At 34.3% G+C, this 18,467-nt stretch overlaps 2 protein-coding genes across 2 annotated transcripts; both read right to left on the reverse strand.

The window, feature by feature from the left end:
* Positions 1-571: 571 nt before the first annotated feature.
* On the reverse strand, positions 572-1,935 carry LOC131653702 (cyclin-U1-1). The gene is made up of 2 exons (XM_058923963.1): positions 1,138-1,935; positions 572-1,041 (listed from the first exon to the last, which is right to left on the reverse strand). The coding sequence occupies exons 1-2, from the start codon at positions 1,557-1,559 to the stop codon at positions 762-764; spliced, it is 702 nt and encodes a 233-aa protein (XP_058779946.1). The 5' UTR covers positions 1,560-1,935; the 3' UTR covers positions 572-761.
* A 301-nt stretch (positions 1,936-2,236) lies between these two features.
* Positions 2,237-10,351, reverse strand: LOC131653701 (uncharacterized). The gene is made up of 14 exons (XM_058923962.1): positions 10,140-10,351; positions 9,772-9,914; positions 9,515-9,648; positions 8,915-8,953; positions 8,707-8,799; positions 8,455-8,571; positions 7,112-7,207; positions 6,812-6,925; positions 5,942-5,995; positions 5,590-5,637; positions 5,049-5,199; positions 3,256-3,421; positions 3,013-3,082; positions 2,237-2,562 (listed from the first exon to the last, which is right to left on the reverse strand). Exons 2-14 carry the CDS (start codon positions 9,848-9,850, stop codon positions 2,305-2,307), a joined length of 1,419 nt encoding a protein of 472 aa, XP_058779945.1. The 5' UTR covers positions 9,851-9,914; positions 10,140-10,351; the 3' UTR covers positions 2,237-2,304.
* Between the last annotated feature and the right edge of the window lie 8,116 nt (positions 10,352-18,467).

Genomic DNA, 18,467 nt, shown 5'->3' on the forward strand with positions numbered 1-18,467 from the left:
GTCAAACACATTTAAAAATTTAACAATATTCAATTATATCAATTAAAATCTCATATAAAACATATTTTATGTTAACCTTGAACATAAAATGTAACCAACAAAGTGCTATTAAGCAAAATAACTCTAACTTATAAAAATAATTTTTAAACCTCCTATTTTAAGAGTCTAACAAACTTTGTGCGTGTTTGTGGTCTAGTGGTGAAAGCTCTGATAGATACTAGGGTGTAGATTCGAACTCATGACTTTCCACTTATCCACATTTAAAAGGTGAATTCTAACCACTAGACTACTTGACCAAAATTTTGAAACATTGAAACATAAATAAATTCAAACCCATAAGAAAATTCAAATTAGAAAAAAAATCCTTTCAAAATCACTTCAACACACCTTTAGAGTCTGGCTTTAAAGTTTAAACGGACTTCCGCTAGTGAACAGTAAGATTGGTTCTCTTGGATTAGTTGGTCGCAAGACCGGATACCAAAATTTATAAATGAAAATACAAAAACTCATTAGAACTCAGAACTCCAAGAGTAGCATGTTTTAAGAAATATAAAAATGAAAAAGAAAAGAGAACAATGAATATGATTATGTCTTGTTACAACTAAAGTCAAATTTGACAAAGTTCATAGGAATTATATTCATATAAATAAGAAACTGTCCAATGAACAATCCAATAATTGCTTAGCCATGAAGAAAAAGATAAAGGACTAAACAGGGCAAGGGACCCCAAAATTGACAACAGAAAAAAAGAAGGACTTATGTTATGTCAATCCATAATCCACAATTGGAGGTGGGGAAGAGCTTTTCTTATCTTCAACTGAAATTTCAGTCTCAAAAGATTTTGGTGACAATGCTCTTTCAATCTTCAAGCCTGTGCCATTTACAAGCATCTCTTTTTCTAAGTGCAGACAGTAACTTTCGAAAACTCGAGAGCTAACCACGACTTTAAAATCCAACAGAAAGAGTAACTCCAATTCAAGCTTGTTCAATTCCGCATTACTCACGCCGCCTACTCGAGCATATACCGCATTGTTATAATGTCTTCAACTCAGAAATGCAAAGAGTAATGCACAAAATCAGAACAAAGACAATAAAACAGTAAGCTAAAAATGAAGTAAAGTAGGGTTAGGGACTCACTCATCATCTAGCATCTTGGAAGCAACCATGACAGAGGTAACTAGCAATCTGTGAACATTCAAGGATAAGACAAGAGAATCAGGGTGCTTATGAGTCAGCATGTCTATATACACATAGCCAACAACAAAACATGATGGGCTACAATTAGTGTATTTGTATATCCTTTCCAAGTACTTAGGTATGCTTATGCCCGGTGCTCGTACGCCATGAAAGGCATTCAAGCTCTTCCCTAATCTTACTGAGTCAGAGCTCAGTTTATTTAGTTGCTGGTTCAGCTCATCCACGAGCTTTTCATTGCGAGCAACTAGCTTCTCTAAGGTGGAAGACAGGATCCACAGCACTCTTGGCAAGTTTAGCTCGGCAGGCCCTGTTACCGGCTGATGCTGCCGGCCGTTGTTGCTGTACTCACTTGCTGTTAACATTTAGGCCATCTTGGTGGTTTAAGTTTCACTCAGGGAAGTTGAATTAGCAAATGCTCAAATTTGCTATTTGAGTGGTAAGGAGCTAATTATATATCTGCATGTTATCTGGTTTGGGTGTGTGGCTATGTCCATAGCAAAGATTTTTCTTAATATTTGCAAACCTCTAGCCACTTATATTCTTTAAGGGGTCCCACATCTTTGTGGTTTGTTCTAGGAAAAACCAAGTCACCCCTGAGAATATACAGTTGGCAAAAACAACTTGGCTTGGTTGATTCTTACGCAAGACATAATTGTAGGTTCATTTTCGTACCCTGTAAATACTAGGCTCCAATGAAGGGACCATAAAACAATAGCTACCGGTCAAAGAAAAGGGCAAAATCAATGTTTTGTAAGTGTTGGTTGGTTGGTGAAGGACGTGCTATGTAGTCAATGTTTCAATCAGTGAAACTATAAATACTACTATAGCTAAGGTTTGTTCCAGATTAATATAACCTTCTGGGATACTGTAGATGCAACTTGTCCGTTCGTAAACAATGTTATGAACCTTAAGGCTTATAAGGGATATGTAATATATTACAATTGTTATGGAATGGAACAAAATGTCACTGAAAAGCACTGTAATAATTGAATATAAGCTGTTCTGTTTGTGAAAAAGAATGACATTTTTATATGCAAGATGAAGCAAATGGAATGAAGCTCTCCTATTGTCAAAATATTTGAAACATGTATTATACTGTTCTCTAGTCTATACATTGTGATTCATGGAATGAAGTAATTTATCTTCCTCGTTTGACATTTCACTCATAGAGAGCTGCATGTGGGATTTGTTATTCATCTTGTTCCACTCATTTTCAACGCGGAAAAAGATCCACTGGAAGCGGCGGAAAATCTCTAATGCAGCTATTGTGAACACTGTGAGGTAATTGTGACGAAGATGCGCAGAAAGCTTGTATGTCCATGTGCAACGCAAAACCAAATTGCTTGCAATCACCCAAACGTAAACCTGCAATCCCATATACACAAAAACTGCTTCAGAACACTGAAGAAACAATCGGATTTTTTGTTTCAATTTTCTACACTCTACTGTTTTATTCTTTCAAATTTTACCAAGCGGGTTTTCACATATTCATCAAACCAGATAGAAATTGAGAATCTCAAGATTTAACATAAGATTTAATTCAAAGAGTTACAAGTTGCTGATTTAACCATTGATTACACTATGGCATCATGGACTTGATCAATCTTAACTGAATTTTGAAGGAAATTTAAAGATTGAATACAAATTCTATTCACAGATGGGCTTGTTGGGTCCTCATCCTGTAATAAAGAATCCATGGCTTGTTTAGAGTTTTTCAAATTAGAACATTTGTCTTTACCTTGCTAACTTTTATTTTATACTAAATATACTTGGGCATACCCAAAAAACATCTTAGAGCCATACAATTATACTTACCCATCTCCGTCCATGCAACATATACGAGAGCATATGTGGTTTGCTGAACTTGAATATTCGAGTGAAGCCACTGGCAAAAGAGAGAAGAATATTTATCACACAAAGTCACAGGACAATAATCAGATCGAATAAATTAAATACCATCCAGAGAGTCAATACTGGGAATGAAAACATTTTGGAAGGAAGCTTAGCTTAGTTTGAAATAACATTAAAGATATATGGTAGGACAAAAATTCCTCATACCTTAGGTCCCAATCTCGAGTCACGTCCCAATAGAAAGAGTATGATGAGTTCACAACACTTGACAAAAGCCAAAGAGGCCTGTAGATGTTTGTCCACTGCTCGGACAAAACATGATATTTAAGAGCAGAAAGAAAAATAACAGGCACTGCGGTTGAATATTTTAATGCTGAAATCATAACCAAAAGATCTTGTTAGAAATATAATAATAAAAACCGTTCATGTGTCTTTCCCTGACAGCTTAAGCTTTTGGGATAATTGGTTCATTCCATAACATCGTATCATTTAAAGCTCAATATAGATCGTCAGGACTTGAGCATTTGCCATGCTTCAAGTTCAAAAAGCTTTCATAGAAAGGGGCATATTAGAAATATATTAACCCAATTCATGCATCTTCAACTAACAGCTCAAGTTTTTGCAATGGTTCACAGCAAAAAAAATAAAACAATTTTTAAGAACATGATAAACTCATACAGTAATTAATAATTAAAGAAACCTGCAGGGAAAAGAAGATATAAACAAGCAATTAAAATACAAACACAATATTATGATAAACAACACAGGTCTAGAAATATTGAACATGAATGCTCCAATTCTCAACGAAATTTATACATAAAATATAATCATATGATTACAAGAAGTGTTAAAATGTTCCTCTTATAAACAGCTCAAGAAAGAAGCAAAGTACCGAGAGTAGTTTAGCCCTTAACATGTTTACTTCTTTCCATGTTATTTCATTTGACTTTTCTATGAAAAGAATAGCACAATTTCCAACATATTATATCAAGCCGCATATCACAAGATTTTAACAGAACTTTCCTGTTTGATAGCATATTACAGGAAACAAATCAGATAAATATTGAGAAACCCCATATACAATATTTGGTTCAAAATAAGCAAGCACAAAAGCCATTCTCCCCGAATGTGTAGCCCTATGGTATGAGTTGGGACTCTGAAGGAGTATTAAGAAGGAGATCTAGGGTTCGAGGCCTTAATTGCGACATTTGGGTTACCTTCATTGCAGCCTCCATAACTTTCATTGTGCGGGGTGAGGCGTGGGTTTAATCCCACATTTCTTAGAGATGTGATTTTGTTAGGGCTAACAAGGCTTGGGCAGTCCTCACCTTACAAGTTGGTTTTGTGGGGAAGAATTAAACCCAACCAAAATTCTAAGATTTATGATGCATGAAAGATGATTCCGACATAGACTAATATGTCCCAATTTCACCTGACAAATTTTATCAGTTTAAAACATACTCCCTCCAGGATGAAATATAGGCAAAAATGCTAAGTGAAAAATTGAAGCACATGGTTTAAAATTAAGACAAGACACATCAATTTTTCAGATATTCTTTTTTTGCTTATATTTCATTCAAGAGGGAGTATACAACAACCACATTCCATTTATTACACAAGAATGAGTCAATGAGAACACCAAAATTATTAAAACAGAAGCTCTCAAGAAATCCGACATAGCGAAGTTGCATTGGATTACTAATTAATTAATATACAATTAAGGTAATACAAAGTGAATCCCAAACACATGGAAGCAAAACAAGCAATATAGAGGAAAATGTGCCCTATATTGATGTATTTGAATACAAGCACGATTTCGTAATAAAAGCCAAACAGGAAAATATGTCTATTAAATTGGTGATGTATAACATCAATTTAGTGAGAAACGACTGACAGTTGTAATAATGTATAACATCAATTTCATAAACTTGCAAAATTTAAATGATGACCGATACAATTCAAATTCTAAAAAGGAAACAGAACAGGGGCTTTAATTATACCATTCAGAAGAGCAGTTTTCTCTCCAGTATCTTTGTACTGCCGTAGACATTGGTTTAAGCGAAAAACGTAAGGCAAAACAAGAACTAAAGGAATTGCAACAGAATGACTGCCACAAATAGAATCAGCTTCCAACCAAGCAATTGTTGCAACCTACAAAGAAATTTAAAATGCATCCACTTGTGAGAAAACTGAAGCAACGGCTTTAAGTAAAATCTATGTAATGTATATAAAGTCTAAGCACTAAGAAATAAGTTACTCTGCATATAAGATTTGGGAACGGTAAGCACAATCAAAATCGTAGTTGAATTACAAATTTTAATATTATAAAATCAACAGAGCTGATTTAGCTCTAGAAAACTATTTGCATAGGAAACTCAATGCTATACATAATCCGAATGATATACAAAAGAAAATTATTATATATTCAAAGTTGACCAAATTCATGGGATCATCAGAATAGGAAACTCAAAAGTCACACTAAAACATGCTAATAAACTTCCTAACTGATAATAGAAGGACATGTATTTATAAGAATCAAACCTGTCGATGGACCATTCTACATACTGAACGCTCCAAGTCAGAAAAGACCTGCATAAAATTGCAATAGTAATCAAAATAAATATTGAAGTGGGTTTAATAAAAACTTGGCAGATAAAATTTGGATTAGATCAACAAATTATGCCAATTCTAAACTCTTAGGTTGTATTATGTGTGTGCCAGAATTGGACCTCTATCAGTAATAAAGGCTGCTAAATACAGGAAAAGTATGCCTTTGGACCTATAAATAAACTAAAACTTAGGCTAAAAACCTAGTAAATAAAATTATTAATGAAGAATAACATGGGAAGAATAAATTTTTCAAGTGAAAGATAATATTGGAAAGAAAGCATACCTTTACCATGGAAGTTAAGATATCAGCCAAGAAAAAATCAGCGAATGATATTGCCTGTTTTCATGAAAATAGAACAATGTCAAATCATATGCAAGCCTAGTTCCAACAACATACCAAAAGCATAAGTTGGCGAGGGATAGAGATAAGAAAGGGGAAGGCAGGCTTAGGCTCAAATATCAAGTCTTAAGAATCTAAATAAATAAAGAACAATAATTCTCTTCTATGTTTTAAAACACTGCAATAGTTCTGGGCATCTTCAAGTTCAAAGAAAGCTTCAACCCACTGCCTTTAATTGTCTTACTTGTGCATGTACTAGTAAAGGTTGTTTACATATGTCATTAATTGGTGGGACCTGTCTTGGAAATGGCTGTGATAAAAAGGTCATTCTTCTATGAATAGGTTACTAGTTATGATAAGTAGTGAATAGTCAAGGCAGTTTTCTCCTCCCTTCGTTACATTGAGAAGTAGAACATGTACATTAGCATCTGCATTACAATCATCTCATCTAATGTGAAAAAACACTGGTTGCTTCTTTCTTAATGGATGCCAAATAAGAGAGGGAGTTGCATGGGTATTTCTGTTATTTATATGAAACTGAACACGGAGAAGACGCATGTGAATATGATACATATGAATGAAGCATTCTATTTTCATGCTTATATGTCTCCTTGCTTGTGCATATATATAATTCAATAACTACTGATCACTATTTCAAGAGTAGCATAACATATATATAATTCAATAACTACTGATCACTATTTCAAGAGTAGCATAACATATATATAATTCAATAACTACTGATCACTATTTCAAGAGTAGCACCGCAAGAACTTGACACAACATAATACATCCAATTAAAAACAAACTTGCCTGTAGTGGGAAAACTATTCGCCAGAGTGTCCTTAAGAAGAAATATCTAGACGAAAAATAGAAGATATCGAAGGGGAATATCAAAACCATTACAATAGCAGCATACAAGAGCACCTGCAGAAGGGTACATGGAAAATTCAACATGCTTCTAATATAAGGTATAAAAGGCAGCACAAAATGGAACTGAATATTCATCAATCATATATAAGGCAATTAGCAAATGACAATACTACAGTACTAAATTGATAAGAGTGATAACCAAGCAAACACAAATAATAAGTGTGGATGCATCTATTACACTGGTTGTGATGCAGCATATGCGACTTCTCCACGAGAATAAAGATAGATATATGCTGTCATACTGGTTGGAACAATAACTGTCATCCACATGGCACACTGCAATAATCAATGGAAAAAGTTTAGGGGGGAGGTTACCAGTCAAACACTTGAGACTAATTATCAGAAAGTGGGGAACAAAGTGTAAAAAGAGAAAAAGAAATATGAGAAATGACTGAAAACTGGAGAAGAAAGCCAGGAATATTAGCCATTTAAGTCATATAATAACAGTGAAGGGTGGCACAGCGGTTGGATTTGTTACCATATACCTATTGACTGGGATATCATAGATTTAAGTAATAGAACCAGCCTCTGGAAAACGTAAGGTAAGACTGCATACAATATAACCACAATAGTTTGACTCCCGTAGACTCAATTACGCTGGGAGTTTTATGGCACCAAACAAGAAAGCACGGTGATTTCTAAACTGTAGCTGTGTCATGCCATATCCATGTAGGACACTTGTAATTGTACTTAACTTTTTTTCGTTCAATTTTTTGAACTTCCATATACGTATGAAAATACCACAATATTTAGATAAATGAAAGAATTTTAATATATTTAAAATGTCATCAGCTCATTTTTAAAATATTTGTTCTCTTTTTCTGTTTAAGGTTTCTGTTCTTATATTAACTGTATATTAACTTTGAGGGTTGAATTACATTCGTGTTACATCTTAAAAATTCAAATTTATCGTATCTCATGTCTTTTGTCAATGATGTCATATCTAAACGTGTGGCATTAATGCCTTCTTGGTATCAGGCTGTCATTCAGCAATATCATAACCGTAATTGAAACCAAGACACCAAAAACTAACAAAAAGATTAATGTAAAAAAAGAAAGATTACATATACCATATTTAGTACACAAATTGATCCTTCCATTCCAACATATCATATTCAAGAGGAATCAGTGCTCCTTAGTTTGTGTTTTTATATTTTTTAAAAAGGGTATGATGCTTATGTTCTACACCTTGACCTTCTAAGGAAACCATATTCTCCCCTAAAGGCACAAGAATGTTCATTCCTTGCAAACAGGAATGAATCCATGTTTGTTTTGTTCTTTATTGGTCTTTACTAGTTTTAATTAAGATTCCATTTGAAGCTTACTTTATGTACTAAGCATAAAAATGGATTGACAAAATAAAAGTAAGAGTTTATTATTGAGAAAACTAAATATTGGGACAAAAATGGATGCTAACTTCCAATTTCGAGGCGATGGCACTCCCATTTTAATTTCCCTTACAGTCCTATAGAAACCGATTTTAAGTGCCAAACATGACATGAGTTAAATTGGCGAATTGATACCTTCCATATTTCTGTGTGTGTCAGATGATTTTGATCAAGATCAAATATTTTTGAATAATTAACTCCACCCTGAGCAAAAAACCATAAGTTGATTCCCCAAAGCCAAACCATCAAAGTCTGAAACATAAAGATGAGATGAAAATGACGCACAATGATACTATAAAGAATGTAAAGAAAATTTAACAGTATAAATTTAATATCCTTGAATCCATATGAAAACATAGAAACTGGAATAGTGGGGAGAAAACTAACTGCGAGAAGAAGAGGATTAAAATACAAAAATGCTTCATATATGAATAAATCCCGCTTGTCTGCACTCATTCTCATTACAGAATCCCATCCAATCTGCAATTTTCCAACATGGCATATAAGATTGAAGCAACGATGTGAAATCCTCAAGAAGATATTATCTTAACCTCAAACCACATGGAGGGAATGAGAAGAAGCATTGTTTACTTACCTTGCAACAGATGCAACCCCAAATAAGGAACAATAGTACCTGGACATCAGCCTCAATTACATTTGTGAAAAAATAGAAGGAAAGATAGCAGTTTGAAGCATACAATAGGAAAGATAGCAGTTTGAAGCATACAATAGGCCTAAACTCATATTATAGTTCATAACTAAAATAACATATTCAAGTATAAAGAAAATAACAACTAACTGAATGCCGGTTGTTCTCACTTCTCAAATAAGTTATGTCAACCAACCCTAAAATTTTCTCTCTAACAGAATCATATATAAAGCAGCTCCACAAGAATAAAAGAAACATTAACTTCCATCATTCAGACAACTTTTGCATTCATTCAAACAAAAGCATAAAACATACTACCTCTGGTCCTATTTATAAGAGAAAATTAATTTTTTAGATTCATTGAATAATTAATGTATCTATACTATTATAAAGTCCATATACATTGATTACTTAGTGAACCTAAAAAGCAATTTTTTTCTTATAAATAGGACCGAAGGGAGTATTACATAACAAAATTACAAGAAAGTACAAAAAACTTTCTAACACCTAAAACAAAACGACCAAAAAATAAAAGAAAAAAAAAACCTTGAATCTCCACAACAAAATAGGCGAGGGCATCATTGCAGTAGCACTCATCGGCGTTGTACCACCCCTCGAATCATTTACCTCACCAGAATGCAATAAACTTTCATCAGCCCCATCCTCCCCTTCATATTCATCTACAAACAGCACAAACCATAAATTACATCAATAGAACACCGAAAAAACCAATACAACGAAAAACCTTAAGTAGAAACATAATCCAATAATGAAGTAGTAACAAATGAGGTTTAAAAAAATACCAAAATCATAGACAACAGCTCTACTCCCAGACTTGCGTAAGTGAGGACTGTTAGCAGGAACAACAGGACCTCCAAACATAGATGAAAACCACAAACAACTATATCTCTTTCACTTTCTCCCCTCTTCCAATTCTTCTAACAATCTTCATACAAAATTTCAACAAATTAACAACTAATTAACAAACTAATTACAAATTAATCAACAAACAAATAAACTTAACCAAATCATTATTCAATGATATTAACCCTAAATAGATTATTACAAGATTCTTGCGAAGCCGATTCAGAATGCACAAACGCAAAATTGATGTTAAATTGAGAAACGAAAATGTGGATCGAAAAAGTGAGAGAAAGATAGAGAGATAAACCGAATCGAATTGAATCGAGGAGAAAATTGATGAATGAGGTGTGCGATTAGCGTAGCGATGAGTGTGGATCTCTGAGGTTGGCGGAAAAGGGTTGAGATTGAGTAGAACGCACATATGAATGTATGAAACGCGTTGTATTTTCAACTGTCGGAAGAGAGGACAAGCCTTTGCAATGCAAATGCAACGCAATGCAATGTTTTTGAACTCGTGTACATGTAAGAATACTATAGGTTAGATATTATTTTATGAATTTGTGATTTTCAATAGAAAAAAGTTATAAAATTTAAATAAATTTTGTGACAATTAAGATAATTATAATTTTTTTTAGCACAATAAAATTTGTTGATAATCAATTGAGATTTCTCATGACATAACAACTATCACCAAATCTTATGCTTTAAGTTGAATCGACTTTTGTCATAATATTATATTTAAATATTATATTTAAGATTAAAATTTTTATTTAAATTGTTAATTTTAATATCTTTCTTAATAATTTCTTTTAGAGTCTTTATATGTCTTTATTTTTCTTTATTTGTTTGACTTATTTGCATCTGATTTCCTCTTCACCACAAAATATACATATCTTCTTTCTACATGTTCAAACTACATAGGTCTATTTTTCATCATCTTATCTACTATAGGTGATGTTTTAAAAATTAGACCATACCGGACGGTTCAACCGGTTGAACCGTGAATCGGAGGTGACTCCGGTCCGGCTAGCCTTGTAAAACCACAGAGTAAAATCGAAAAAACTGAATTGAACCGCTTAAAACTGTTCAAACCAAAGAACCTGGGTCGATTTTATAAAATCGTCTAATTCAAAGAAATGCATGTCATTGGCAAATTTTAGTATTTTTTATAGAAAAAATTGAAAATTATTATTATGTTAGCATCAATACTTAAAATATTTTCACTTTAAAAAAAGAAACTCTTTAATAACTGTTAGGGAGCAATTCCTATCAAGGTTCTAAACTAGGGTTTAAACTAGAAAAGGGGAAGAACAATAAAAGAGACTTAAAATAAAAGATAAAATTAAACTTGATTTTATTGATTGATTTTCAATGTCTCTATGAGACTACATTATATAATACCCTTAATGGATAACAGACCTAAAGGCCCAACAACTATTAAAAGCCCAAGTTAATAACAACACAAATAAAATTACTACTTATATAAATTCTCAATAACTTAAATACTAAATTCTACTCTCTATCATTAGTTACCCCTTCAAAATCAACCTTGTCCTCAAGGTTGTAAAAATAATATCCAAATAATCACTCCTTCAAGATTAACCTTATCCTTAAGGTTGTAAAAATAATGTCCAAATAATTTTTTTTTATTCCGAGGATCCCACATCATAAATTGAGAGAAACTAACAATTACTACTCGAGCAATGAAACATTTAGCCATGCATATTGCAAAAGAAACCCAACCTAGTAGCTTCTTAGGAATATATAGCAACTCTTTTAACATTTCACAATTATTATCATTTTCCAAAACAACAGCAGGCATGTGACCCTCAAACAGACCAATATGTCCAAACAACTTATCCTTCCTAGAAAACATGATCCCACATGAGCACTTCCACCTACAATATCCACCACATTGTTTCATATGGCTCTTCAAATCCAAAAGCACCGAATACTTCTTCTTATAACACCGATCACACAAATACATCTTTGGATATTGACTCCGTTTCAAACAATTCTCAACACATATCACTGATTTCAACGCCTTGAATTTTCTATGCTTCTTGTTTCTGTTACATCCTTCAAACTGACATGAGAACCGCCTCGAACCACGTTGTGTGCTGCCGTAGTCTAAAGGCTTTGCCAACGCTTCAGGTGTCTTGAATTTGTTCCCGTGCGCTCGCATGTGCATTCGGAGATTCGCGTCGTGCTTGAAACCTTTCCTGCAAATCTCACAGAATTGGAGATGTTCCGCGAGCAGTTCCACGGAGTCAAGCTCCACGATTTCGTAATCTTCGTTGGAGTCATCAACCGTGAGGTAGTTGTTGTTAGGAGGTTCGGTTTTTGAATCGAGCATCTGTGGTTCTGGTCTGAGGCTGAGGTTCGTCTGTGGGAGGACGGAGGATGCGAGAAAGGTGAGGTTTTGAGAGTAAGAGACGAGTGATTGGAGAGGATCTCGAGAATATGTTGGAGAAATTTTGGCTGAAGAGAGGACATAAGGTGGTGTGGTTGTACCTTGTATTGTTGGAGAGTGGTAATCCTTTTCCATGATTCCCTGAGTATTGTGAGAAAAGTGACAAAGATAGGGGGCGAGTGCCTTAGAAAAGCTGACGCACTGTATATTATTTGTCTTGTAGTGGTAAGGAGTTGGTTCCAACTGTAACGTTATTTCTGTTTTGGGGGACCACTTACTCTCCATACCATGCAAACTTGGTGGAATAAGAAAATTAAAACAAAACACGTGTTGTGCAATGGATGGATGGTAAGTGTTGACACGGATTGTGTTTTTAATAGACGAGTGAGATTTATTCTGCTGAAAGAGATGTTGATCTGATGGTGAGGAGCTAATCTTTTTTTGTAAGGGAATAAAGAGTGGTGACAAAAAGGACAGAAAAACTGCATACCTTGGTTTTGACGAAATGGAGGAAAAATCTTCATACGGTGGTTTCAGTGGTGGTAACTGAAATGAAACTATATTCGGGGGTTTTAATGGTGGTTTCAATGGAACTGACAGTGGTAGTAACAGTGCTGCTAAATTGTTGTTTTCAACGGCGGTGGTGTTGTCTTTACCGACGATAGTTGTGATATTTCTTTCTCTAAAAGTTGCTATGATGTTAGTGGATTTTTGCACAGGAGGAATAACATCATTCTTTGTTTCTTCATCAATTTCTTCTTCTTTGTCTTCTGTAGTTCTCTTAACCACTAATTTGTTTTCAATTTTTGTTCTGTGCCATGCAAATTAGGTTGCCTTGGTTGTGGTTTGTATAGATCTGGTGATTTTTTTTTATAAGCAAATTGTGATACTTTGAAAGAATTACTCAGATTTTGAATCTGTTCTTTCAACTCTTCCCTAGATTTAGTTGAGATCTCATGAGTTTCTGTTATATATTGTTTTAGGATTTCTAGTTGGTGAAGTGTTTCTGGCTGTGAGAAGAAATTTTGATGTTGAGATTGAGGTGTAGCAGAAGGTATATGTTGTTGGTGTGGAGTGAAAGTTGAAATTGGAGAATTTGAGAATGAATAGTAACATGGAGGATGTGGGTTTACGGATGGTGGAGCAAAAATGATGGTTGGAGTGGAATACTGTGAGTGAGTAAAAGTAGGATAAAATGGGTGATTGTAGTAAGAATATGCCATAGAAGGGAGATTGAGTGCATTAATGAAAGCACCAATTATTAGGGAGCAATTCGTATCAAGGTTCTAAACTAGGGTTTAAACTAGGAAAGGGGAAGAACAATAAAAGAGACTTAAAATAAAAGATAAAATTAAACTTGATTTCATTGATTGATTTTCAATGTCTCTATGATACTACATTATATAATACCCTTAATGGATAATAGACCTAAAGGCCCAACAACTATTAAAACCCAAGTTAATAACAACACAAATAAAATTACTACTTATATAAATTCTCAATAACTTAAATACTAAATTCTACTCTCTATCAATAACACAAAAGAGCAACATAAATTTCTAAGTTATAACACTATGTTATAGTTTTTGTTTCTTTAAGCGTATCATTATATTGTGTAATTATATCTATCATTGATCTCATAGTCTTGTCAGTTCGACCTTCGGCAGTGGCGGAGCCAGAAATTTTAGGGAGCCTGGGCAAAAAATTTACACTTTGTTTTTACTAATTTTACACCATGTTTCTACTAATTTTGTCTTTGATTTTGTCTAAAAAAAATTCTCTTGATTTTGTCCAAAAATTTCACACCCTATTTTTATTAATTTTGCCCTTAATTTTGTCTAAAAATTATTAATTTTGCCCCTGATGTTGTCTAAAAATCGACTATTAGGTGGAGAGTATACAACGAAAGGAGGAGTTGAGCCCGGGCGTGTGCCCGGGCTCGCTGGACTGTAGCTTGTTAAGTGTCAAAATGTAGTTATTTTGTGTTTGTAAATAGTGGCACTTATCGATACTTTTTGTTAATACCGTTTGAATAATACCCCGTTTTGTGTATAAATACGTATACTTTGTGAATAGATGTATCTTCATATACTTTTATACTTTTTGATAGTTTTCTATTCATTTTGTAGGTATTGAGGCGTATTTGGAGCATGAGCAATAACGTGGCGAAGACACGACTTCAAACGCGCGATTTTGAGCGGCGGAATCAATTCATTCGGCGAATAAAGCTCAAAACCAAATAATAATAAATCACCAATTTGGTTGATATGTTGTCATTGTTAGATAGAGCATGAAATAAGCTTTCCAACGCTTCGAACCGGGCGCAAATCGGAGTTACGGTTCTCAAGATATGGCCAAAACAAGATTTCAATTTTCTGTTGAGCGGGCTTGACCGCGCTAAGCGCGGTCTGGGCGGTTTGGAAAGTCATTAAATAGGGAAAAATCACATTTTTTAGGGTTATGTTTTGGGGTATTTGTTCCCAAAGTCATCACAACCATTTTTGAGTGGAAAGATGCTAGAAAACACATTGAAGCTGTCAAATGGATGATCCGGGGTTGAATCCTTCATCAATCGGAGCCGACAAACCGTGAGATTTTTGGGTTTTTCTTCTTTTCTTCTCTTTGTGGTTTCATTTGTGGGTTTTGTATATATATACTCTGATCTCATGTATATTTGTCGCCCATGGCGTTGTATAAAGTTGCTTTACAATATAAACTTGTTGTTTTTCCTGATTTTTTACATCTTGATGTTTGGGTTATGTTTGGTGGGTTGTTTTGCATCTTGATGTTAGGGGTTTGTGTTGTTGTAGAGATAGACCTCACAAATCTTGATTAGGAGAGATGATCATTAGCTTCTTGATTGTAGAGATAGATGAAGAGTTAATGTTCACTTTGTGTTGGTTCGTAATGCTACCGGGTTGTTTGATTGGTGGAGAGATCGTCGATCGAGCAATATTTTAATTTAACACGGTAAGCTACCGTATGTTTGATTGGTGGAGAAATCGTCAACTAAGCATACAATAGAACTCGTGGAGGTGTTTGGACACGAATGCCGACAACGGGCAACACGTGAATGGTTTAAGGAGTATAGTAGACTGAGTGCAACTGGTCGATAAGTTTAAGTTTGTGAAGAGTAGATTATATGCAATACTTGATAGTTTCTTCTATTTGAAGAATGTATTCTTTTTGTGTTGATATTTACTTTTCCATTTCATATTTAAATTCATTCAAAACCAAACTCATAACTAAGAATCCGTCGAACGGCAGTTCAGTAGCACTAATCTCTGTGGACACGATAAATTCCCGGATAAATATTTCCAAAAATTTTGTTGCTTGCCGCTTTACCGCTTCAACAAAATGGCGCCGTTGCCGGGGATTGGTGTTTTTATTGAATTCGCATTGCGATAGTTTCTTTGTTTTTGAGTTTTGTGAATATCGTATATTTTGTGCATATTCTCATACTTATATATTTTCTTATATTGATACATGTTTATATTTTCATACTTATACATGTTTGTGTGTTTGATTTTGTTCCTCTATACTTTTGCTATTTAGCAAGGTGAAGTTGGCTAAACATATTAAACTCGGATAGTTCGTAAACTCTAAATCTTCACTTTTCAATTTGTTTAGCCAATTAAGGATTTTGTAAATATTGTGTTTTATGTATATTTGTGTTTTTACACATACTTGTATATACTTTTGCTTTTGATTTGTTTGTTAAGTGTTTGGTCAGGTCGCTTTCTTTATGTTGCGTTTGAGGCGAAAGCATTGACGTGTTGCGAGGAAGTTTCTTACCATTCGCGAGACAATAAAAGGCGTCGAGCTAACGACGTAAAACAAGCGCTTGTTGGGAGGCACCCCAACGCTTTTATTTTTCTGTTTTTCTGTAAATGAGTAGTGTAGGTGGTAAGTGGAGGCTGCATTGGAAATTCTGGTTTTCTGGTTTTTCTGGTATAGCGCGCTTAGCGTGCTCACCGCGCTTAGCGCGGCCTGGGAGTTTTGTCCAGTGAACTCTTTTTAATGGTTCACTCGGCTCGCCTTTTTCCACTTCCACCAAGGCCTTATAGAGTAGTAATTATTAGTAATATGTTTTAATTCTTTTGTTGTTGTTTAGACTCAAATTTTGGCCCGATTACTTGGAATCGCATTTGGTAATTCTCCAATTTTGATTGATTCAACATGACAATTGTGCGGTAATGATTGTTCAAATTTGTACATAGCAAGATACTCGTTTATCGCTTTCTATAGCATAGCATGTTTATGAGACTTTTCATTTGTACAATTTTCATATTATTCATTCTTTTTGCATAACTTGCTCATGACTTGAATCACATCAGTTTCCCTTTTTTACCATAAATGTGAGGTGGCTTTCCATTGTATACATATGCGAGTGACCGACATTTCTTGTTTTAACTGGATATCATTATGTTTAATCTGTCGTTTGTATTGATTTTGTGAATGCAAGAAAGTGATCAAGGCACTTGTTTGATTTTGAGCGCAACTACCATAGCCAAATATCAATTCACCTTGTGAGTGTGTGACCATTAGTGACCCCCTTTGAGCCTTTTTGTCAATATCCATATTGTTTTTGCTAAATTCTTGTCTATGAGCGTTTGGTTTTCATTTGTGTATGGATGTTGATTCTTTGTTTTCTTGAACCCTCAACTATGATTTATAGTTTGAATTTTTACCTTGCCTTAGAAAGTAGGGAGTATTCTTATTATGATGATAGTTGTATTCAAGTTGGGGAGAGGATGTTTGCTTACTTATATTGTGGTTGGTGCGAGGTTGTGAAAAAAAAAAAAGAAAAAAAAAACATGTGAAAAAGAAAGAAAAGAAAAAGAAAAAAAAAAGAGAAAAAAGTTTGAAAAAGAAAAGAACAAAAAGAGTAGAATAAGATTGTGTTAATAAGTATTGTGTTTGGTGTGAAAAATGTGGTTAAGGAAGAAGTTTGATTGAAATTCCTTTATTTGAAACTTTGTGGAAGTAATTACTCCCTTAGGTTTAGGCAAGTTTTTGTTTCAATTAGCTTTAGGAATTATCACTTGTTTGTTCACCGAGCCACATTACAACCTTTAAAGCCCTTGTGATTCGTGCCGTTGCGTTTTTGATACTATTTTTGGATGAACGCATAATTTTGTCTATTGTTTGCAAGTTTGTCGGGTGTGTGTCAAAGTCCTCACCTTTCGGTGTTTTTCATCTACCGGTGAATTTTTGCTAGGCGTGATTCGTGATTGAACTTGTTTTGTTTTAGAATGTTTTGTATGAATTTTGTACTTAGGATCCGTTTCATTTTCATGTTGTCGTTGTAGGATTGTGGTAAGTATTTACTTTGTTGGTACATTTTTGTTTGAACCGTACAATTGTTTCGTTTTTCCAAATCTTGTTGATTCTTGATTCTTTGATTTTTACTTTTGCGATTTGAGTGTTTGGCCTTGTTTGAGGACAAACAAATTCAAGTTGGGGAGAGTTGTTAAGTGTCAAAATGTAGTTATTTTGTGTTTGTAAATAGTGGCACTTATCGATACTTTTTGTTAATACCGTTCGAATAATACCCCGTTTTGTGTATAAATACGTATACTTTGTGAATAGATGTATCTTCATATACTTTTATACTTTTTGTAGTTTTCTATTCATTTTGTAGGTATTGAGGCGTATTTGGAGCATGAGCAATAACGTGGCGAAGACACGACTTCAAACGCGCGATTTTGAGCGGCGGAATCAATTCATTCGGCGAATAAAGCTCAAAACCAAATAATAATAAATCACCAATTTGGTTGATATGTTGTCATTGTTAGATAGAGCATGAAATAAGCTTTCCAACGCTTCGAACCGGGCGCAAATCGGAGTTACGGTTCTCAAGATATGGCCAAAACAAGATTTCAATTTTCTGTTGAGCGGGCTTGACCGCGCTAAGCGCGGTCTGGGCGGTTTGGAAAGTCATTAAATTGGGAAAAATCACATTTTTTAGGGTTATGTTTTGGGGTATTTGTTCCCAAAGTCATCACAACCATTTTTGAGTGGAAAGATGCTAGAAAACACATTGAAGCTGTCAAATGGATGATCCGGGGTTGAATCCTTCATCAATCGGAGCCGACAAACCGTGAGATTTTTGGGTTTTTCTTCTTTTCTTCTCTTTGTGGTTTCATTTGTGGGTTTTGTATATATATACTCTGATCTCATGTATATTTGTCGCCCATGGCGTTGTATAAAGTTGCTTTA

The sequence above is a fragment of the Vicia villosa genome, linkage group LG2 (genome assembly GCF_029867415.1).
Source record: "Vicia villosa cultivar HV-30 ecotype Madison, WI linkage group LG2, Vvil1.0, whole genome shotgun sequence".
In the NCBI taxonomy this organism is placed as follows: domain Eukaryota; kingdom Viridiplantae; phylum Streptophyta; class Magnoliopsida; order Fabales; family Fabaceae; genus Vicia; species Vicia villosa.

What these genes read in the sequence shown, in the direction of transcription:
- LOC131653701 (XM_058923962.1), bottom strand. Translation starts at nt 9,850, where the DNA reads ATGTTTGGAGGTCCTGTTGTTCCTGCTAACAGTCCTCACTTACGCAAG. An exon ending in TTTTGTTGTGGAGATTCAAG is followed by an intron (nt 8,954 to 9,514) that starts GTTTTTTTTTTC and finishes GCTGATGTCCAG; the next exon opens with GTACTATTGTTCCTTATTTG. An exon ending in GTAGAATGGTCCATCGACAG is followed by an intron (nt 5,200 to 5,589) that starts GTTTGATTCTTA and finishes ATTTCTTTGTAG; the next exon opens with GTTGCAACAATTGCTTGGTT.
- LOC131653702 (XM_058923963.1), bottom strand. Translation starts at nt 1,559, where the DNA reads ATGTTAACAGCAAGTGAGTACAGCAACAACGGCCGGCAGCATCAGCCG. An exon ending in TCCAAGATGCTAGATGATGA is followed by an intron (nt 1,042 to 1,137) that starts GTGAGTCCCTAA and finishes TCTGAGTTGAAG; the next exon opens with ACATTATAACAATGCGGTAT.